The 24,309-nt window shown below is 37.7% G+C and overlaps 1 protein-coding gene across 1 annotated transcript in view; it reads left to right on the forward strand.

Annotated features, from left to right (window-relative positions):
- Positions 1-24,309, forward strand: part of LOC123245323 (complement receptor type 1-like) — a 38,200-nt gene that overhangs the window by 7,893 nt on the left and 5,998 nt on the right. Inside the window, exons 3-19 of the mRNA XM_044674171.1 lie at positions 22-121; positions 1,489-1,574; positions 2,035-2,430; positions 3,648-3,821; positions 3,908-4,010; positions 6,070-6,155; positions 6,965-7,357; positions 9,169-9,345; positions 9,430-9,529; positions 11,556-11,638; positions 12,885-13,292; positions 15,578-15,754; positions 15,831-15,918; positions 16,556-16,644; positions 19,268-19,450; positions 20,990-21,037; positions 22,241-22,316. Of these exons, the coding sequence (XP_044530106.1) occupies positions 22-121; positions 1,489-1,574; positions 2,035-2,430; positions 3,648-3,821; positions 3,908-4,010; positions 6,070-6,155; positions 6,965-7,357; positions 9,169-9,345; positions 9,430-9,529; positions 11,556-11,638; positions 12,885-13,292; positions 15,578-15,754; positions 15,831-15,918; positions 16,556-16,644; positions 19,268-19,450; positions 20,990-21,037; positions 22,241-22,316 (2,767 nt within the window). The remainder of the gene's footprint in view (positions 1-21; positions 122-1,488; positions 1,575-2,034; positions 2,431-3,647; positions 3,822-3,907; positions 4,011-6,069; positions 6,156-6,964; positions 7,358-9,168; positions 9,346-9,429; positions 9,530-11,555; positions 11,639-12,884; positions 13,293-15,577; positions 15,755-15,830; positions 15,919-16,555; positions 16,645-19,267; positions 19,451-20,989; positions 21,038-22,240; positions 22,317-24,309) is intronic.

Below are 24,309 nucleotides of genomic sequence, written 5' to 3' on the forward strand. Positions count from 1 at the left end.
CTCTTCCTTTCTTTTTTATAGGGAAAACATGTCCAACTCCTACAGATCTCCTCCACGGACGGGTGCAAATAACAGGTCCAAACCAGTTTGGTTCAACAATTACATATTCTTGCGATGAGGGGTATGTTTTCAGTGAACATCTACTAAAAGTACTAGGAAATTTTTTAAAGCATCTATCCTATAGTCTAGGGGACATGAACTGTTGGCATCTATCAGTTTTGAAAATATAGAAAAGGAAAAAAATTATTAAAAAAACCACTTCATCTCCCTCAACCTTTCTTGCCAACACAACTTTTCAACATCCTCAAATACAGGGTTCTTTACCTTTTTTCTGTCACAGACCCTATTGGTATTCTTTTATTTGTTTGTTTGTTTATTGTTTTTTAGAAAAATTTTCCGTGGTTACATGATTCGTGTTTTTACTTTCCTCTTTACCTCCCCCCCCCCCATAACTGCCCATTGGTATTCTGTTGAAGCCTTTGGACTCCTTCTCAGAATAATGTTTTTAAAATGCATAAAGCCAAATACATAGAATTACAAGGTAAACCAATTTTACAGACATACAGTTATAAAAAATTCTAACAAGTTCATGGACCCCCACAAAACCCCTTCTGTTCTAGAAGGTAAGAGATACAAAGCAGAAAATACTTCACATGTTTGGCTAAAGGCTTGAAGAAGTTAGGAATGCCTTAGTTCCTTTGAATAATCTTGAGCCTTCACTGAATTGAATCTGTTTTTATTATTAAATTTTATTTTTTTCAATTAACAAACATATTTTTTCTCCCAGTTCCCCCCACCCTACTGAAAAAAACCCCTATAACAAAAATAAAGTCAAGCAAAACAAATTCCCTCATGGGACAATGCCTATATCATTCTGCTTATTGAACACATAACTTTTAGGTGGGTAGCATTGTTCATCATCAATCTTCTGAAATCAGAGTTGATCATTGCATTGATCAGAGATATTAAATATTTAAAACTATTCCATTTTACATTGTTTTTAACTTTGTATAAATTGTTCTCCTGATTCTGCTTGCTTTACTCTTCATCATTTCATAGAAGTCTTCCCTGGTTTCTCTGAAACCATCTTTTTTTGTCATTATTTATGTTATTCACTTTTTGTTCTGTTACCATAATTTGTTTAGCCTCACCCCAGTTGATGAGTACCTCTTTACTTTCTAGTTCTCTTTTGCCTTAGAAAGAGCTACTCTAAATAAGTTTGTACATAAAGTACTTTTCTTCTTTCTATGTTGCCTTTGGGTTATAGGTCTAGTAGTAATATACCCAGGTCAAAGAATATGTACAGTTTAGTGACTTTGGGGGCACAATTTTGCTGGGCCAGTTTTGAGGAAACTTTTTTCTCATACTGTGGTACTTCAAAACCAGAAGCCAATTCTGTTCCAGGTTGTAATTTTGGTAAAGGAAGTCGCATATTTATGGTGAGTATTAACTTTGCCTTGGAGTGATCATTTTACATATACTCTTTAGGTATCAACTTATTGGCCTCTCATCCAACCAATGCATCCTGTCAGGAAATACCGTCATTTGGGAGAATGAACCACCTCTGTGTGAAAGTGAGTAAAAAAATCTCCACGTGGTTTGTTCCATTATCCTTGGTTCCTTCTGCATGGATATATAATACTCATATGAAGGCCTTATCTCTTCTTTGCCTCTGAGATACAAGGGCATTCATTCTACTTGGGATCATCTCTTTTTTCTTACTTATCCCCCCAACCATAAGAAAGATCACAGGACTAGGTGAAAGCTGAAAAATCAGTCAATCAAGTAAAATGCCAGTTTTCTGACAACCCAAAGGCATGACTAATCCAGATGATCAGACATGTTTTGTGATTATATGAAATGACCTGTTCATTTGGTACTTTTCTAATGGGTAGGAAGTGACCATCATGCTATACATTTTAATTTTTAAAAGTGAAAAGCAACTATAATGTAATATGAGCCAAATTGAAGTTTTATTTTCAAAGGAAAAAGATTAAATTCCCAAATGAGTGTTATTCTCTATTCTCTCTGCAGCTATTCGTTGTGATCTACCTCCAACCATTCCCAATGGAAGATATCGAAGCACTAATGAATATTTTTACTATGGCATGGTGGTATCCTATGAATGTAACACTGGGTCACGGGGGGAAAAGCTATATGACCTGGTGGGTAACAAAACATTACACTGTACTAGCAAAGACAATAAAGTTGGCATCTGGAACAGTCCTCCACCTCGATGTATTACTCTAGCCAAGTGCAAGACCCCAGTAATTGCCAATGGAAGAAGTATGTCACTCTTTAGACCTTTCTATTTATTAAATGATGCTGTGGAATTGGAATGTGACCCTGGTTTTACCATGAAGGGCAGCAGAGTAGTGCAATGCCAGATTAACAGCCAATGGGATCCTGCATTGCCGGTGTGCTTCAGGGGTGAGTTTGCCAAAATCTTTGGGAATTTGGAAATGAGACAAGCTTCTTGGATTAGCAAATGGAGATAATCTTTAGACTAGGATAAATGGGAAGTGAGCAAGTTGAATAGATATCTTCCCAGAAAAGAATTTTTAAAAATGAAAAATTCATTTAAATAAATGTTGAGTAATAATAACTGAATATGGTCAAGTAATGGAAATTTATTTTAAGAAAGCCATTTTTAATATTGCTTTGAGCATAGACTTTTTATATTATCCATTATCTATATAAATCTAGGGAGATCAATGGAAAGTAAGCCAAAAGAACAGTTGGAAATTTTTCATTTGTTTTTTCCTACAGAATAATTAACTTCCTGATAATGATTTTGTTTAGGACAAAATTGAAGTAAGTTTGCATTCCCTAAGTTAATTTCTACTGGACCATATAGGATTGTGATGGTAAACCTATGGCATGCATGCTAAAGATGGCATGCAGAGCACTTTCTGTGGGCACAGGTGCCCCCTGCCTCCCTACTCCCCCACCAGATTCATTACCAGAAAGGCAGAAGGACTCAGATAGAGCTCCTCCCTTCCCCCTCTCCACTGTGCTTGATGACATTTCTTCACATCACCCATTCAGCAGCCCAGCAGCCCAATGGGAGCGCTTTCTCCCTCTCCTGTGTGGTGAAAGAGGTGGGGTGGGGCAGGGCATACCCAGCACTCAGTGGGAGGGCACAGCACACAGTCTCTAAAAGATTTGCCATCACTGATGTAGGGGAATGCAGCTGAAATCAGAGTTTGACTAAAGGGGATATCACAAATATGGCCCTTCCTAATGAAAACAGTTTCTACTTACAAAACAGAAAGGATTCATGGTGGTCATTTGGTTGGATTTCTCCTGTATTGAAGTGGATAGTTTGGTAAAAGACTTAGAAGCATGAGGACAATGGAGTAATCTTAGGGCACTGACTTTCTCCTTTTGGATACAGGAAATTTGAGTCTATAAAACTGATGCTGTTTTTTTAAAGTATCAGGATAGAAAAGGCAAATTGTTAAATAGACTAGAACAAATTTTAATGGATAAATAGGTGGAGAAAGTGTCCCAGGAAAACTTATGACCTAAAGATCTAAACTTAGTGTATTTTTTCTTTTCTTTTACCTACCCCAGAGACTTCAGTTGGAGAAAGATTATTCTCCTGTGACAACTAAAGGTGTCTTTTGTTCCTGCTCTTTCTTCAGGGTGTCTTCCACCTATGGAGATTTCCCACGGTAAACGGAGCAAAATCAAGGACTATTTTTCCTTTGGAGATACTGTGTACTATGACTGTGAACCTGGCTACTTTCTCAAAGGATCAGCTTCCATTAAGTGTATAGAGCCTGGGAAATGGAACTATGAAACTCCAAAGTGTGAAGGTGCCTACAGCTAGCTAGAACCTCTCTTGCAAATCTCTTCTCTTTGTCTCTCATATGCTGGCCTCATCCCTTTCTTGTTCTCCTAGTGAAATCCTGTGGGAAATTCCTGGATCAGCTTCTTAATGGAGAAGTTAAATCTCCCAGTCCTCCCCAGCTTGGGACAAAGGTTGTCTTTGTTTGTAAAGAGGGGTGAGTGTGAGATAATCCCTCCTAGATTACCATGACTGGATGTGGCATTTTCTGAGCTTCGCAAAGCAATTCATTACAAAGATTCTTCCTCTTCTTTTCTTCCACTTTATTTTCTGTCCTTGGAGGAAAAAAATAGCTTCTGTTGTCTGTGCCCGCTGTTCTCACCACATAGTATCTAACTTTCCTTCAGTGCTGTTTCAAATGCATTGAAGAAGACTAAAATCAGCTACTTACCAAACGAAACCCGTTTTGTTTTGTCAAGCCAAGCTGGGAGTTGTTCTGTTTGCTGTTTCCTTGTTTGAGGGGAGATCTCTTGAAAGGCATGTTAGAGTGAATGACTCCTGGTAGTGGTAATAATTGGGCTATGGTGGGGGAAGGAGAGTGGTTGAAAGATGTATTTTAGACAGTGGGGTACTGAAGAGTACAGATATTTCTTGCTGTGTGAGAGCTACTGCTCTTACATGGACACTGGAATCTTGCTATTTGGTAGTGCTTTGCAGTCAAGCAAAGAGAACATAGAGGGTGGGGTCAGTAGTTATAAGACATTCTGACTAATTGGAATGATTTGTGCTTCTGCTGATTATTAAATTCAGGACTTAATCTTCATCCTTCTTGATCTCCCTGTAGCTTTTGACCCTATTATCCTCTTCTTGATAAATTCTTTCTAAGTTTTGAAACACCGCTCTTTGGGTTCTCTTCCTCTCTGTATGACAATTCCTCTGACTCCTTTATTGGATCTTCTTCCAGGCTGCACTCACTAACTGTGGGTGTCTCCCACAGGTCTGCTCTGGACCCTATTCCGTTTTCCCTTTGTCATTTATTTTGCATGGGATATTAGATCCCAAGGTTTCAAATAACATCTCTCTGCAGATGATTCTCAGATCTTTAGCCTTAACCTCTTACCTGATCCCCGTTCTTCAAACTCCAGCTATCTATCAGACGTCTTAAAGTAGATATCTGCAATACAGATATCTTAAACTCAGCATGCTCGAAACTGAACTCATTATCTCTTCCCCCAAAACCCTTTCTTCTCTTCTAAAAATTTCTGTTACTATCAAAGGCATCACCAAATCCTCAGTGACCTAGGCATCTAACTCATCTCCTCATCCTCACTCCTCACTTCTTACTTTCGCTTCCCTCACATCCCATCTGTTTCCAAGACCTGTTATTTCTACTTTCCTAACATCTCTTCTTCTCTTTACCCTCTTCTCTCCTTGGACTCTGACACCATCATAATCTAGACCCTCAGTGCCTCTTGCTTATACTACTGCAATATCCTTCTGGTTAGCCTCCCTGCTTCAAGTCTCTCTCCACTTCAGTTATCCCTCAGCCAGCTATCAGAAATTGTGTTTCTAAAACTTGTCTGATCATGTCACTCACGCGTGCACACGCACACATACACATATCCCTCAAAAAAAAAAAAACTCCAGTGGTTTCCTCTTACTTCTAAGATCCAATATAAATATAAAATCCTCTGTTTGTGTTTTAAAACCCTTAATTACCCCCACCCTTCCAGTCTTCTTATACCTTCCAATCCACTACGTACTCTGAAATCCAGTGGCATTGGCCTCATTGCTATTTCTTGCACATGACACACCATTTCCTGACTCAGAGCATTTCATTGGCTCTTTCCATGATTGAAATGCTCTCCCTCCTCACCTCTGCCTCCTGATTCCTTTGACTTCCTCAAGACTCTGCTAAAATGCCATCTTCTGCCAGAAGCTCTTCTCATAGGGTTCCTTTTAATGCTAGTGCCTTCCATCTGAGATTATCTCTGATTTACCTTGTATCTATCTTGTTTGTACATAGCTATGCCTCTCCTGATTTGAATCCCGAGGGCATCTTAGCTTGTTTTTGTATCTCTGTGCTCATCATTATGCCTGGCATGTAGTAAGCACTTAATTAATGTTTGTTGACTAACTTACTGACCTAATTTAACTGAATTCAGGAATTGGCAAACATTTATGTTAAAATGTTTCCTCTCCCAGAAGGGAATACCCTACTTTTCTGTGGTTGAGGTTTGATCTTGTCATCTATATGTAATTCCCTTGTTTTCTAGGTTTTGGCTTAATGGCACCTCTTCTAGTACATGTGTACTAAGGGGATTGACAGTTGGTTGGAGTAACAAAGTGCCTGTCTGTGAACGTGAGTAGAAGCACAAATAAGTTCTCCACATTCTTTCCCTTGCTTTTGAGGGAACTTGTACTCCATGTACATATGTCTGCTATCAGTGTATTAACCCATCACTCCCTTGGGTTTTTAGTGTGCAAATAAATATGTCATTCTTCACCTTGCCAACTAAGACTATTGTGAAAAAGTTATCCTGTGGTGATGTGATATGTTGAGATATTCTATAGCTTCTTCCTTTTATGCTACATGTATAGGACAGCTTAGTTCCTTTGTCTTTGAGATAACAAGCTGCTCATGAAACCAAAGGAAATCAGAGGTTCCCAGCAATTTTTACCTGATTTAGGAAAGGAGTCAGATATACATAGGAAGTGGCAAACTATGACTGTCCAATGGCAGAGGACATGAGATCACTGTCAGGATTTGCTGGTCAGCTCACCTGTTGTTCAACAAGCAACTGCTTGACCAGTTTTGGTCATGTAGAATTCTTGTTAACTGAGTAGTGAGTAAATGGAAACTGAGAATCAAGAAAAGTGGGAAGGGTGAGGCTAGGCAGAGAGGCAGGAGGTAAACACACACTAGAAACTCAAGTCTTTACCTTAGAGGCCATATGACTTACATTTGGACATTGATTAGCATGAGTGATGACTATATAAAAATTTATAAGAATTAAAACTCGATACATGTAGATCAGTTTTAGGGCAGTTTTAAATTTTAGGTATAGATTTAAAAGTTAAGTTTCTATTTGGGTGGCAAAACTTAGATTATGGAAGAACTTTAATCTGATACACTTAATTTATACCCTTCTTTCCCTTTAACTCCTGTAGGGATTACTTGTGGTTTTCCTCCTCCTATCATCAATGGAAGGTTTCCACTCCTTTCTGGGAATAAATTTCCCTATGGGACTGTAATAAAATATACCTGTTTCAAGGCATTCCGTGCTATTGGAACCCAAATTGCACATTGCACAACTAAAGATCAAGTGAATGGAGTCTGGAGTATACCTGCCCCTCAGTGTGAGATTTACAATAAAACTACTATTTGTCTTGCCCCACAAGTCCAAGAGAGACATCTAAAGTTGAAGTTCCAACCTCTATATAAACATGGTGACACTCTGATACTTGCCTGTGATACCAACTTTACCATGAAAGGTCACAGCACTCTGTGGTGCCAAGCAAATGGTACATGGGGGCCATCACCAATGCCAACATGTGAGAGAGGTGAGTGAAAAGAGGAAATTGATGCGAGGAGTACCTAGAGGGTACAGTGAATTGAGTTCCAGGCCTGGAGATGGGAAGTATGGGGTTCACATCTGACTTCAGATACTTCCTAGTCTAGTGACCCTGGGAAAGTTACTTAACCTCATTTGCCTAAACCTTTGCCCTTCTGTCTTAGAATTATTCTTATGACAAAAAGTAAAAATAAAAAAAAAACCTCCAACATATGGCACAGATAGGTGGTAGGTAGCTCAGTGGATAGAGAGCCAAGCCTGAAGATGGGAGGTCCTGGGTTCAAATCTGAACTCAGACCCCGGGCAAGTCACTTAACCCCCATTACCTAGCCCTTACTGTTGTTCTGTCTTGGAGCCCATACTTAGTATGAATTCTAAGAGAGAAGGCAAAACTAGGAAAGGAAAGGAAAGGAAAGGAAAGGAAAGGAAAGGAAAGGAAAGGAAAGGAAAGGAAAGGAAAGGAAAGGAAAGGAAAGGAAAGGAAAGGAAAGGAAAAAGAAAAAGAAATTGATATGAACAACTTGGGGTGGAAGTTCATGGGATGGTATTGCTGATAAAGATAGACCTGTTCATTATCAATCATGCAATCACACTTTAGAGAAGGAGTGGAGTCAGAAATGGAAAGGAATTACAGCTCTTCCTTGGAGCATTACTTTTCCCTGATAGTAAAATGTGCTCAGTGTATGCAGGGAAACCAGTGTGATAGTCACATAGCCAATGGAAGTCAAAAACAGCTGGATTTTAGGACACTAATTCTGAGATGGGGCTCACCAGTTTTTCTGATCTTTCAACCTGGATTAGGGTTATAGCCAATTTGATTTTAAAAATAAAATATGTAACTAGGTTCAAAATCTAGTTGTTAATATCTAGTTTTATAATTGTGTCACAAAAAATGATTACTGTGCCTAGTTTCTGTTACTATTTTATACTGTGGCTCCACCATACCCATAAAATGTAAGTGAGAAGGGACCTAAGAGTCACTCTAGTCTAATTCATCCCTGAATAAAGATCCCCTCTTCAATAAGCCTGCAAGTGGTCATCTAACCTTCACTTGAAAACCTCTAGCAAGGGTTAATCACTCCCTCCTGATACGCCTTCATGTTTGGGTAGCTTTTCTTCTCCGGAGAATTTTTATGTATTTTTATTTTCCAGAACTACTTTTCTGTAAGTTCTGTAGTAGATAGCTTTTGGACTAGAAGAATTTTCCTTACATAAAGCCTTAATTGCCCTTCTGTAACTTCTTGTCCTGTGGCATGTCTTTGTCAGTTGAAAAACTTTATATATAGGAGAATATTGTTTCCTAAGTCACACCAAGATTGGATTTTAATCCTTGGATTTAGGGAGCAGCTAGGTGCAATAGTAAGTAGAGCACTTCCTGAAGTCAGGAAGACCTGACTTCAAATCCTGTCTTATACACTTACTAGTTGTGTGGCTCTACACTCAACCTCTTAGGATGGTTGTGAGGATAAAACTAGATAATATTAATGAAGTACTTTTTAAACCCTAAAGTACAATGTAAATATCTTTTTATTATCTTAATAACATTGTAAAATAAAATAAGAGAAATGACCTAGAAAAAGTATTTTAAGCAAAATATAAATTTTTTTAAATTCTTTCTTAGTGTGGTTGTAAACAAAAAGCTATTATTTGATTCCTGAAAGGCAAGTTAATTGCTATTTATCCAAAATTTCTTGCTGTTTTTACTCTCTTTGCTGAAATTCAGTGACTGTGTCTTGTACATTTATAAACTAATAGTCTTTATCTTGTGTATGTGTATGTGCATAAAAAATTTCTTATTAGATTGTTCATCACCTCCTATGATCCTTAATGGGAGACATAGAAATGGCCACAGTGGCCCAGTTGTGCCTGGGTCGTCTGTGACTTACAGCTGTGAACCTGGCTACTTGCTTGTTGGAGAAAAGACCATTCGCTGTTTGTCTTCAGGAGTCTGGAATACTGCTGCTCCCACATGTAAAGGTATAAAATGGTCCAATCCTATTTCTTGAATTCAAACTGCGGCATTACTTGCCATATATACCTAACTCATTACTTTCTTGTTAGGGGCAGTGTGTGAACCTTTAATAAAATTCCCCAATGGGCAGGTAAAGGAGCCTTCACATCTTCAGATTGGGGCAACCATGACCTTTTCCTGTAATAAGGGGTGAGTTTGCCTAGTCATTCGAACCCAGTCCATCCTCCAGAAGCTGGCAAAGCAATTGTGCCAAAGTATAGGTTAGACCACATCACTGAATTACACATGAATTGCATCCTTATCCTCTAACCATGAATCTTTCCCTTTCCACAGTCTCAAAATGCCCAATGTTTCCCCATTACCCCCTCAAAGAAGTACTACAGCCTACCATTCCTTCGAAGCTATTAACCTATATTTCTCCTCTCTGCCAAATTTCTTGAAAAAGCCATTAATCCTTAATGCCTTCACTTTCTCTCTCTCTCTTTTTTAAAAATCCTTACCTCCTGTCTTAGAATCAATACTATGTATTGGTTTTAAGGCAGAAGAGTGGTAAGGGCTAGGCAATGGGGGTCAAGTGACTTGCACACAACAAGGAAGTATCTGAGGCCAGATCCCATCTCCAGACTTGGCTCTCTACCTACCAGCCACCTAGCTGCCCCTACCTTTTACTCTCACTTTCTTCTTAACTTCCCACATTCTGGCTTCTGACATTGTCACTCAACTGAAATTATTCTTTCCATAGTTGCCAGTCCTAATCACCAAATCTAATGTCATTTTCTCAGTTTTCATCTTCCTTGATCTCTGCTGCATTTGACACCTTTGACTCCTACTCCTCTAGCATAATCTCTCTTCTCTGAATCTCTAAGACCTTGCTGTGTCCTATTTTTCCTCCTTCCCAGCCAGCCACTTCTCTGTCTCTTTCACTGATTCTTATCACACCCAGTTATTGTGGATGTACCTTAAGGGCCTATTCTGGGCTTTCTTTTCATTTCTCTCTACATTCTCTTAGTGTCCTCTCTAAACAGATAACAGCTAGATCCATGGATCCAGCCCTAGTTTCTCTTCTAAGCTCCAGTCATTTCAGACTCAACATATCCAGAACAGAGCTCATCTCCCCCCACTCCCAAATCCATCTCTTTTCTAAACTTCCCTGTTATTGTCATGTCCCACCATACTTCCCATCTCCCTAGTTTTCAACTATATTGTTTTCTTTGTGACTCCTCGCTCTCATGTCACATATCACATTTGTTGTCAAATATTGTTATTTCTATCTCTACACTAGCTCATGTGTAGATGATCCTCTCCACTGTTACAACTCCCCCCACATCCAGTACTCATCACATCTTCCCTTGACTACTGCAACTATCTCCTCCTTCCTCCTGTTTTGTCTTTCTGCCTCAGATCTCTCCCCACCCCAGTCCATCCTCCAGAAGCTGGCAAAGCAGTTGTGCCAAAGTATAGGTTAGACCACATCACTGACCCCTCTTGGATTCAATAAATTCCAAGAGTTCTCTGTTGTCTTGAGAACATAATATAAACCCCGTGGTTGGACATTGAAAGATCTTCACAACTTGACTCCTCCTACCTTTCCAGGCTTCTTATATTTCACTTCTACCTTCTTGCCATGTGATGTGGCCATATTAGGCTACTTGCCACTCCTCTGGCATGAAGCTCCATCTCTTGCTTTCTTGCTTTTGTTTTGGCTAGCCCTTGTTCCAAAAAAGAATCCAGTTCTTTCCACACCTCTGCTGCTTGGAACCCTCAGTTTCCTTTAAGACTCAGTTTAAGCACCACCTTCTTCATGAAGCTTTCCTTTGCCCTCCTACCCACCCCAAATGTAGGGGAACTCCTTCCCCTAAGTTTCTTTTGTTTATTTTGCATGTGCTTCTGTGGGCATATGTTGTGTTCCTTCCAGCCCATTGAAATGTAAGTTCTTTGGGGGTAGGGACTTTGTCCACTTTTATCTTTGCATTGCCAGAGCTTAGCAAGAATGAGCACCAAATAAATGCTTGTTGATTGATTTTCTGAATGTTTGCCCCAATGAAGGCCATTCTGACATGGAGGAAGAGACAAGAAAAAGATGCTTTTTAATGACTGTCTTGAATCGGAACATCTAGCATTCTAAATGGAAGAGGCTTTTGTGCTCCTTCAAGTCTTGCTGCGTTGTCTTAGAGGCAAAAACTGATGGTTATCATGAATAACTCTCTGTCTCTAGGTACCATTTACAAGGCCAAGCTTCTAGTCACTGTGTGCTTGCTACAGAGGGTGCTATTTGGACTAAGATTCCAATTTGTATAGGTGAGTAGGATGGCAATTCTAATTTTAGATATTTTCCTTAAGCTGGAAGAGATATCATAAGCCATCTAGTCAAATGTACATTTGAATAAGAAGGGCATCTACAGCATAACCAACAAGTGACCATTAGTAACTTCAATCCATTCTACATTTGGATACGTTCTAATTGCCAAAAATTGTTTCCTTAAATCAAACCTAAATCTAATAAATTTATTAGAATGTTTCCAATTTAAAACTGAAGGGAAAAAACATAGATGTAGTTGCAGCGTTTTTTTCTGTAATGAGCAAGGATAAGATTCACCAAAATCATAATTCATTATTAGTACTACACATTATATACATTATCTCCCTTATATCACAAGCTGGTCCTTATGCTTCTCCTTTTCTGTACCTATTTTTGAGGGGAATTCTATTAAAAGACTGCCTGTATATATAATCCATCTTCCACATTTTAATTCATTAGCAAGAAAGGATATATAGTAGTATCCTATTTCTATGTTTCGGCTCCTTATGTATCCCCTTTGACCTAGTCTTCCCTTCTTATCTCTGCATTTCCTTTCTATTTATAATACATTTTTGTCCTTTCCTCTTTCTGTCCATTTCTGTTTTGCAAGGTGAGGACAGATTCTCTTAAGCTGCCCCAAACTATCACTTGTCATGTTCCCACTACCAGCCTATTTTCCTTAAGCATATGGTATCTCTCCCTTGGCCAACAGTTTCTCTCAAAAATACCTTGGACTTTCATATGTGATCTTTATCTCACTCAGAATCAATGAATATCTTTACTTAAAATCCCATCTTTAACTTATGGCACTATAATAACAGTTGAGTTTTTTAACCTGGGTAATCTCTAGGTGATATCAAGGTAAATAATTTATTCTGAAAAGATAAAAACTTTAGATAATATTTCTACTAATATTGAATTCTTCTATAAAAGACTGATTAATAAGACTAGATTCTTAAGAGGTAAGCCTGACATGATTTATATTTTCAGATAAAAATTCTTGATTGACAGAGAAATGTAATTACATGATCTTAATTTTAAAGTATTTAATAACCATCAGAGATATGCACAAAGAGGCCCAATAATATTTAAAGGACATGATGGAGAAAGATTAAAAATGTTTATCGGAAATAAGGTGATTAAAGATTGACATTTTACTGTGGGTAAAAGTGGATATCAGAATGATGTGAAAGGTTTTCCAAAGAACATTTTGGCAGGACACTCTCCTCCTCTCTTTCTTCATAGAAGTGATTTGCCCAACACCACCTAAAATTGAAAATGGGAAATATATGGGTAGCCCTGCAGATGAAGTGCCATATGGAACCCAAATAATTTATAGCTGCAATGCTGACCCAGAGAAAGGAGTGAAATTCAGCCTCATTGGAGAGAGCACCATCCACTGTATGAGTGATCCAGAGGGCAATGGGATTTGGAGTGCGGATCCCCCTCGGTGTGAGCTTTCTGCTTCCTCTGTTCAGTGCCTTCATCCCACAGTCTCCAATGGCTACAAGATATCTGGACAGGGACCCCCATATTTCTATAATGACACTGTGGCATTTCGCTGTTACACTGGCTTCACTCTGAAGGGCAGCAGTCAGATCCGCTGTAGTTCCAATGGCACTTGGGATCCTGAGGCACCAATCTGTGAAAGGGGTGAGTGAAAGTTACCTAGGTCATGTCATGATTTAGATTTTTTTGTGTGTGTCTTCTCCCCTATCAAAAGTTTTTTATTGGTAGAAAATTGTACCGACAATACAATATATTTTTCCATTATTTAATTATTTGGGAAATTTAATTCTTAGAGCCAACAAGGAACTTATTTTAATTTTCCTCCTTCATCTATTCTTATATTAGATCTGTGTGCACTTCTGCATATCACTTCATCTTTACTTGACTTGGTTATATTTTCAGTCACTAAACATGTAAGGATTATCTGCCAGGCACTGTGCTAAGTATTTTAGATATAAAAGAGTTTAAAAGGCAATAAATACCTCCTCTCAAGGAGCAATCAATCTAATTAGGAGAGACAATATGCAAAAACTATGTACTAACAGGGTGTAAAGGGATACATTCCAAGTAATCAATAGAAGGAAGGCACTAGAATTAAAAGGGATACGGAAAGCCTTTCCACAGAAGATAGTGTTGAAGGAAGCCAAGAAGTGGTAGCGAGGAAGGACAATATTTCTTTCATGTGGAACAGCTGTAGCAAATTCCTGGAGTCTTGAGATAAAATGATCTTGTTCAAGGAATAGCAATAGTGCTTGACTCAGTGGATTAAAGATTATATAGTGAGGTGGAAGGTATAAATCTAGAAATGTGGGGTAGGGATTGGGAATCAGATTATTAAAGGCTTCAAACACCAGTTTATTTGATATTTGATCCTAAAAGTATAGAGAAGCATTGTAGTATATTGAGTAGGATTGCAGCATAGTCAGAACTTTTCTTTAGAAAGTTTGCTTTAACAGCTAAATGGAGGATATATTAGAGTGAAAAAAGACGTGATGTGAAAACCAGATATTACAGGAATCCAAGTATGAAGTAATGAGAACCTGAATCACATCAGTAGGCATGTCAGAGGAGAAAATGGAGTTTAGGTGAGAGGTATGGCAATAGTCAAATTGACAGGCCAACTAGGCGTCTTTGTCTATGAGGGAGGAGAGAGTGAGGAGTCAAGGATGGTACTTAGGTTGCAGAACTGAAGGACTAAGAGGATAATGATACTTTTGATAGTGATTGGGAAGTTTAGAAGAGGAGAAAATTTGGGTGAAATGAGAGAGTCCAGTTTTGGACTTACTGAATTAAAATGTCTACAAAACCTCCAATTTAAGATATCCAGTTGCTAGTTGGAGAATGGGAGTAGAGGGGTTATGGCTGGATCAGTAGATATCAGATTCATCCCCACAGAGAAGATAATTGATATGCATGGGAACTGATAAAATAATCAAGTGTAATAAATAGATCAAGAAAAGAAGACCCTGGACAGAGCCTTGTGGGACACCCATGGTTAGTGAACACAACATAGATGAATATCCTCAAGAACCAGAAAAGATTAGTGAGAATCCAGAAAAGATTAGTGTGACAAAACAAACAAACAAACAAACAGCTAGAGAGAAGAGGACATCAATAATGCCAGAGGCTGCAGAAAGAACAAGAAGGATGAGAATCAAGAAAAGGCCATGAGAATTTATGATTAAGAGAACATTAGTGATTTTGGAGCAAGCAGAGTGCAGTTGAATTATAAGATTGGAAGCCATAATGTAGAGAGTTAAAAAGATAGTGAGAGGAAAGAGAATAAAGGCACCTATTATAGATGGCCTCCTCAAAAAGGTTAGCCCTAAAGGCAGGAGAACTAAGGTGCAACATCTAGCAGTAATGAATGACCCAAGAGAGGGTTTTTTGAAAATGAGAGTGATATAAGTAGGAATGACAGATGGGACAATCTGCTGGGGATAGGATGGGATGTAATCACTTATACATGGAGAGGAATTTACTTTGGCATGGACAAGGTCTCCCTCTTCATACAAAATGGGGAAAAGAAGAGATAATGGCAAAATACATGTGGATGCTGTCAGATATGGGAGAATGGAGAAGAGAAAGGTCTCCATGAATGGTATCAATAAAATCTGAGCAATACCAGACAAACCTCTGTTTTTTTTTACTCTAAGTATAATGGAATCATCATTGTAGAAAGCTTTGCAAATAGTTTCTTCCTTATATCTTTTGAAAACAGGAATGCCCCACTGTGATCTTGTTAGAGAAGTAAAGAGTCGAAAAGGAAATAAGAGGCCCCTCCTGAGGTTGTTAGTTTCTCTTAGGACAGGAAAAATTATGCTATGATTGAATGAAACTCATTAGTCTTCCACTAGAAAGTTTCAGACTGACTTTAACATGAATTCCTTTTAGTTGGCGTTTTTACATAGATAATACTTTTTCTTCAGAGTGCCTACCACCTCCTCAGATACCCCATGGTCAGCACACAGGTGGGGAGAGAAGCCACTTTGCTCCTGGGATGTCTGTAGATTATACTTGTGACCCTGGATACTTGCTCATGGGAAATAAATCAATTTGCTGTATGTCTTCAGGAGCTTGGAGTCTTTCTGCCCCACATTGTGAAGGTACCAATGGTTCCAACTTAGGCTACATTTTTTTAACCTGAGGTATCCTTTAGTGATCTTAGTCTCAATTCTTTAGAAGCGGCATGTGAACCCATAGGAGAACAATTGCAATTGCCCTTAGATGACAATCCTGTGGTTCTGGTTAATTCCTCTTGCCAAGAGGGGTAAGTGAGTAGATACAGCTTAAATAACAGCTTTTTCTTATTTTTGTGCACTAATTACTAGTTTAGCCTAGTGGTTTCCTTTAAAAGCTCTTCACTTTCACCGAACACTGCATGTGGATTTCTAGACTTTTAACAACTATCCTTAACTCTTGGGCTTTTTCTGAGTGGGTAAATAAGCCTGCTATAAACTGAGATTATTCTTTTTTTTAATATTTTCCCTTAGTTACATGTTTCATGTTCTTTCCCTCTCCCCCAAGCCTCCCTAACCCCCCTTAGCTGACACACGATTCCACTGGGTTTTACATGTATCATTGATTAAGACCTAATTCCATATTATTGATAGTTGGACTAGAGTTATCGTTTAGTGTCTTCGTCCCCAATAATATCCCCATCAGCCCATGTGTTCAAGCAGTTGTTTTTCCTCTGTGTTTCTCCTCCCATAGTTCTTCCTCTGAATGTGGCTAGTTTTCTTAAATTGAGATTATTCTTGATCAGGTTTCTAGTAAATAAAGTTTTAAATTTTTGGTGTTTCATCACCAAAAGCCTTTGCTCAATGGCACCTACTTTGACTTTAAATGGTTTGGTCCAGAAAAGAATGGACATTGGGAGGTGAAATTATATTACCCTCTATCTTTAGGTACCAATTAACTGGCCATGTTTATAAGCTCTGTTGGCATCCTGAAGTGGGGACTAGGTTTTGGTTCCAAAAGATTCCACTTTGTAAAGGTGAGTAATCCTAACCCTCTTTATTTAGTTGGGTCTTGGGAGAGGTAATTGGAGGAAGATTTGTCTTATATCCTTTGAAAAGTTGACATGGCATTACTTTTGATAAAGTTTCCAATTTTACTAAATTAATATTTTTTAAAATATTTTTATTTAAATATTTTTCCATGGTTCCATGATCCACATTCTTTCACCCTTTTTCCCTCTCCCCTCTCAGAGCCAACAAGCATGAATTAATATTTTTTTAACCTTCATCAAAACTAGAAGAGTTATGGTGATTAGGTGGTATATTTATTTTCTAAAATGCTTATCCTACCCATTTGCCCTGTTTAGGTCCCCTTATAAAATACCTTTGGAAATGATTTCAAACTTTATCAAAAGTAGGCCAAAGATCTGTGCATGGGCCTCCTGTTTCTGCAAAGATGGCTGCTAGGAATGTTGTCTTATATCTTTTTTGGAGCCATACTTATTCTTTGCAATGATGCAACATACACTTTTGATTGTGAATATTTTTTCTGGTTATATTGCCATTATGTATGTTCTTGGCATATACTTCCCTATACTTTACTCTGCATCAGATTGTGAGCATCTCTCCATGATTCTCTATTTTCATCATATTTATTTTATTATAGCACAGCAATTTGCAGCTGCATTCATGTCCCACCATTTGTTTAGCCATCCCCAACTGATGCATGCCTACTTTGTTTTCAATTCTTTGCTTTCACAAAAAGTTAAGATAGAGATATGTATATTTTGAATTGGGAAGATGCCATTTAAAAGTAGTGTTCGTGGACTTCTGTGGACTTTGAGACTACATTACCCATGATTCCAATGGGTCTTAAGGTTTGAGGACCTCAAAGGTCCCCACACAGGGAGAGTTTAAATTCAGGGGGAGGGCCTAGAAAAGGCCCTTTTTTTGGTCTTCCTGAAGAGTGGCTGGCGAGAGGGTCAAGATGGGCTCCGGTGGTAAATATAAAAGATAGGCACGGTCATATATATATTTTACCAACATGGCCATGGCTTTGAATAAACTACTAATTTATACTATTATATCAGTCTTTATCATTTTTAATCGTAACAGATATTTGGGTATATATGAGGGCTTTCTTCTTTTCAATGACTTCCTTGGGAAATAAGCCTAGTAATGGATTCTTTGAATCAAAGGATATGGACATTTTAGTGATTTGATATGCATAATTCCAAATTGATTTCCAAAATTATTATATTGATTCACCAACAATGCACTATTGTGCTTGTTAACCCACAACTCCTTCAGCATTGAGTATTCTCATCTTTGCCAATTTTCAGGATGTGCAGTGAAACATCAAGGTTGTTTTGATTCGCAGAATGATTTGGAATGTCATTTCATGTAGTTGTTAATAATTTTCCATTTTTCTTTTGCGGGCCTGCTTTCCAGTGCCTTCCTTCTCTTGTTATGGCTTAATATTATTCTGAGATGTCAGTATTCTGTAAATGTGATCTAAGCTCCTTCCTTTTGCGAGAAGCACTCATTAGTTGTACCCATGAAGGATTCTGGAACAGATTTTTCCCTTATTACAAAGATACTTCTTCTAGGCTTTCTTCTTCCTGCTCAGATTTGTAGAAGCTATGACAGATTGGTGTTGTGTGGGCATAGAATTCAAGAAACATTTTATTGAGTAGCTACTACATATGAGTACGTTGTGCTAGGTTCTAGTGATACAAAAACAAGGAATAGTTCCTTTTCTGAAGGAGCTAATATTAGAACAGTAGAGAGAGATAGGCATATATATATGCTTATATAGGTGTATAAATATGTATAACATACATACATATATGTGCATATGTATAAACAGAATAAAGCAGAAAAAGAAAAATGAATACAAAGTAGTTAAATAAAAAGTAGTTTGGAAGGAGGTCGCCTGCATTTGAGATTATGAGAAAAAAATAGTTCTTAGTTAGAAAAGTGATGCTTGGAGTTGAAAAAAGAGGGGAACGTGTAGTCCAGAGAAGAGAAAACTGGGGAAAGGGAGTGGGAATGTAATAGCTGTCATTAAGTACTCAAAGGGTTGTCAGGTAGGGGAGGGATTCAATTTGTTTATTAGCCACCAAGGCAAAATCAAGAAAACCAAATGGAAGTTGTGAAGACATAAATCTAGGTTGATGTCAGGAAAATTTTCTTAACAAGTAGAGCTGTCCAAAAGTGGAATGGGCATGATGAGTTCTTCTTCTTTGGAAATCTTCCAACAGAGGCTGGATGGACTTCTCAGGTGCATTATAGTAGGAATTCCCTGTTGTATAGGTTGTACTAGATGGCTGCTAAGGTTGCTTCCATCTCCCAAATTCTCTAATTCAGTTAAATTAATACAGCTTCCAAGGAGACAGGTAAAAACTTAGAATTTCTAATAACATTTTAAAAGAGAAAGAGAAAGTAACTTGTATTGCAGAACCCAGAAGCACCCTGAGATGTCAGAAATTAGGATTTATGAATCACCAGCTCTTGTTACATGTTCTTTTAATTAAAATGATGCATGCTAATGGTAAAGGTGGTCTTTTGCCACAAATTATGAAGTCTATAAATTTATTGTATTTCTTTGAAAGAAGTCAGAAGATGGTAATAACCTCAACCTCCTTTCCTTGATTTCAGAAGTGAATTGTAGCCTCCCAGAGTTCATAATTGGTGCCCAGAATATGTCGACTAAAAAAATATATCATTTTGGAGCTATCTTTACTCTGAAGTGCGATGAAGGGTATATGCTAGAAGGCAGTCCTCAGAGTCAATGTCAGGAAGATCATAGATGGGACCCTCCTTTAGCAGTCTGTAAATCAGGTAAGTATTCTATGAGCACTTTTGCTATGTCAAACTACATCTTTTGCCTCTAGCACTGGGCTGTATTCAGACAGTCCTTTCTTTTGCCAAAAGACTTACAGAGCAAGCAGTTCAGTTTACCAAATATTTGAAAATAAGCTGGTTGGATTTCAGATAGTACCTTGGGAGGTTTCCTTTATTCACATGCCAGAGAATTTTTAAATCCAATATGTCCCTATTTTAAAGTGGTTAAATGTGGCACTTTATAAGTGTTGATTGGTTGATTGGTGTCCTTCAGTAGGACTTGAAATCATCAATCAGTGCATCCTCATCAATACTGGCTGGTTTACTGCTGCTCCCCCATAATCCTTTATTTCCCATTGCTTTCCCTTTGCACTGCTTTCTCTTGGAGATATCTCTCTCCCACCTGTATCTCTTAGCAACCCTGGTTTCTCTGGAGACTCAGCTCAAATCCTCTTCTCCCCAGCTGCTGGTGCCTCCATCTCTGAGCTGACCCTCCCTCTCTTCTTTATGAATCTTGGATGAACTTGGTTAAACCCCTGTTAGTTCCCTCAGGAATGAGCTACCTCTTCTCTTTCTTTGTATCTTTACACCTTAGCATAGAGTAAGTGGTTAATAAGCACTCATTAACAAGCTATAAAAAAAAAATCTCTCGATTGGCATAAAAGGCTGCTAGGATGGAAGAAAACATTTTGTAACAAGATGACTTTGCTTGCAATGCAAAAGCAGTGTCTTTGTATTTTTAAATCGGAGTTGATTCTGAGTCCTTTTTCCTCCATTTGACTTCTTTTTTAAAAAAGTAATCGTCCTGAGGCTGTTAGGTGGTTCAGTGGAGAGAGAGCCAGGCCTGGAAATGGGAGACCCTGGGTTCAAATTTGGCTTCAGGCATTTACTAGCTGGGTGACCCTGGGCAAGTCATTTAACTCCCTTTTGCCTAGTCCCTATTTTTCTTCTGCCTTGGAACCAATACTTAGTATCAATTCTAAGACAGAAGATAAGGGTTTTGTGTTTTTTTTTAATGTTATTGCCCAGATCTACAGATAATTACACAATTGGTTTAATCAATTAGGAGACAGTGTGATACAATATGATACAGGACAGAGGTTCCAATCATACCTTTGTCACTCACTGTGTAGTCTTTAGCAAGTAACTAAACCTTTCTAGGTTTCAGTCTCCTCATTTTTAGGAGTTTCGATTTGACCTTTGAGATTCCTTCCAAGTGTGAATCTGGCATCCAGGGTTTTGACCATGTGAAATATAGCCAAAAATTATATTTTTGTTTCATAGCCTTGGTATTCCCCTAATAGCAAGTTGAACCCATTTCATTTGGCTATCTCCCTCCCGTCATAGTTTTCATATCACAGTGTTTTTGAATAATGTTTTTTTAAAAATATGACCAAATGCATTTGTTAAAATGAAACTTTTGTCAAATCTTTCCAAAAGCTGTTACCATAGTTTAATGATGACAGTCATAAGAATCTAGTCTAAGATTGTGCTAAACCATTAAACTGGCATTTTCATGGGTTTTTTTTTTTTCAGTGAATTTTTCTTCCCTTCAAAGCTCCCAAGGACCTGTTGTTCTCAGTGGTAAGTTTTAACAACTCAATTTAAAAAAGCAATAGTGGCTTTTATGAGCCAATATCCCAAATCAATCCAGTCCCCTTTTTTCTACCTAAATATAATTTTATCGTTTTGAACCATTATATAAAAGTATCACTCTTTAGAGTTATAATTCAGATCTTTATACACCTGAAGAAAAACTTGCAAGAAATCCACCGACTTTGGATGTTGGAAAAGTTTGTTTTATGTTCATGTAAGCCTGTTTAGATGAATCTAATTGATAATAATAGTCTACCTGAAGTAGCCTGTGGCTAGAAGAAATAGAAGACTTGTTAGCATAAGATACATATATATGAATATATGTAAGTATATATATATATATATACATATATATATATATATATTTCTAGGTATCAGGGGAGGAGAAAAAGACTGATATTAGTTTTCATTCTAGCTCTAATTCATTGATTAGAATACTGCTTTTGAGATAAGAGAGTAGATTATAAAGTTATTTGGACTTGTGAGTCCACACATGGGTATCCCTTAATTTTAGCCATCCGATTATGTTTAATATTAGATTTTTTGCATTCAAGGTTTAATCTTGAGCCCTGTATTTAATAAATGGCTGTATGTTAATATGAAAGAATTCAACAATGGCTGAAAAGGAATCACTATTAAGTCCTAAGATACAAGTTAAGAAACAACTGGCCACATTTTTCCTGGTATTTAATGTTCCTACTTTTTTGCCTAGGCATCCTTTTGGGTTCAATTCTACTCATCATATTTGTTGGTGCCACACTGGCAATAATATCAAAANCATAAGATACATATATATGAATATATGTAAGTATATATATATATATACATATATATATATATATATTTCTAGGTATCAGGGGAGGAGAAAAAGACTGATATTAGTTTTCATTCTAGCTCTAATTCATTGATTAGAATACTGCTTTTGAGATAAGAGAGTAGATTATAAAGTTATTTGGACTTGTGAGTCCACACATGGGTATCCCTTAATTTTAGCCATCCGATTATGTTTAATATTAGATTTTTTGCATTCAAGGTTTAATCTTGAGCCCTGTATTTAATAAATGGCTGTATGTTAATATGAAAGAATTCAACAATGGCTGAAAAGGAATCACTATTAAGTCCTAAGATACAAGTTAAGAAACAACTGGCCACATTTTTCCTGGTATTTAATGTTCCTACTTTTTTGCCTAGGCATCCTTTTGGGTTCAATTCTACTCATCATATTTGTTGGTGCCACACTGGCAATAATATCAAAACACAAAGAAGGGTGAGTTAAATTACGTTGTCATACAAAATATATAATACTACATATGCTTTTTATTAGAAACTAAGATTAGTAAGAGATGCCTAGAATAAATGCTTAGCTTGTTGGTAACTAAGGTACAAAGGGAAACATTGGGTTCTCATGAAAGTGGGAGATTTTCTAGAAAAAACATTATCATTATATAGTGATCCATATAGCTATGGATATTGGGTGATAGAAGCTTTCAATGTTTTTTTATTATTTTTAAATTGATGTCTCTCATAGGCATCTCAAACTCACCTTTTCCAAAATAGAACTCGTTTCCCTCAAAATCTCACCTCTTCTGGACTTTTCAATTACTGCTAAATTCACTAGATCACCCAGATTCATAGCCTTGGTAAAGGACCCCCTTCATTTTGCCTGTGTAAAGGCACAGCACTAAGACATGTGATGCTCTGTGTGAAAAACAGCCAAAAGGCTAGGATAAATGAACGGAAAGAGAGGAACATATGATCAGGCTGGAAAAGTAATCCAGAGCTAGACTGTGAGGAACTTTAGATGCCAAAGAGAAAAATATTTTGTCTTAGAAGGAATAGGGAGCCATGAAAGTTTACTCAGCAGAGCCATGAAAGTTTACTCAGAGATATGGCCTCTATGGCTTAAAGAGGAAAATCACTTTAGCATCTAAGTGGAGAAGTTAAGAGCCCTAGACTGCAATTAGAAAGCTATTGCAGTGGTCCAAGAGAGAAATGAGAAAGCCAGGGCCAGTTGAGTAGCTCAGTGGATTGAGAGCCAGGCCTAGAGATGGGAGGTCCTAAGTTCAAATTTGACCTCAGACACTTCCCAGCTGTGTGACCCTGGGCAAGTCACTTAACCCCCTTTGCCTAGCCCTTACCACTCTTCTGCCTTGGAGCCAATACACAGTATTGACTCCAAGACGGAAGGTAAGGGTTTAAAAAGAAGAAGAAGAAATGAGAAAGCCTTAAACTGCAGTATGATTGTATAATTAGAAAAAAAGAGGTCAAGTTTGAAATGGAGGGAAGACTCATCCTTCAAAGCTCAGTTCAGACACTACCTTCTACATGAAATCTTTTATGAAGACCTCTGCCAGCTGCTGGCACCCTCCCTCCCATAGCTGCCTTATATTTATTTTGTTTTCATCTACGTATTTGTGTACATGGTTTTTGCTGTGATAGAAGCTCTCTGAAGGCAAATATTTAGGGCTTAACAAATGCTTATTGACTGATTAACTTCAGTTTTGCAAAAGATGAAGTTCATTGTTCTTTATAAGGCTCTTTATATCTTTTTTTCTGTAATTGCTAAGAGGATATAAAATTATATCTTTTATTTTGTGCATAATAAACATTACAGTAAAAATAAACTATGCCTATAAACATTAATGCCATCTTTTGCCTTCAATTCCATAAGAATATACAAATATATTTTCCTTTAATTATAACCACTACATATTCATTTTGCCCAGCTTTCTATTAACATCACTTTATGCTATCTGAGACTATTCATATTCTTGCAAAGTCCTCCTATTCGTCATTTTTATGGCCGTATAGCACCCATCTCTCTAACACACCATCTGTTGAACTTCTTACAAAATATTTTTCATGCACATTAATATATGTAAAATACCTAAAAGCAGATCAATCAACAGACTTTTCATTAATTTCTTACTGTGTACTAGGCACACTGTGCAGCTGAGAAATGAGAACCTTCCAGCAGAAAGAGGCACTTGGGCTACAATGTAAAGAAGACAGTAGATTTTCAGAGGCAGAAGGGAGGAAGTGTTCAAATCTATTCAACTGCTCCTGGATTCTGATAAGGGATGGTTTAGGTCAGTGGTTCCCAAACTTTTTTGGCCTACCACCCCCTTTACAGAAAAAATATTACTTAACGCCCCTGGAAATTAATTTTTTATTTTAATAGCAATTAATAGGAAAGATAAATGCACCTGTGGCCATCACCACTCTCCTGGATCGCTGCAGCACCCACTAGGGGGCGGTGG

This window comes from Gracilinanus agilis, chromosome 4 (assembly GCF_016433145.1).
Source record: "Gracilinanus agilis isolate LMUSP501 chromosome 4, AgileGrace, whole genome shotgun sequence".
NCBI classification, from domain to species: domain Eukaryota; kingdom Metazoa; phylum Chordata; class Mammalia; order Didelphimorphia; family Didelphidae; genus Gracilinanus; species Gracilinanus agilis.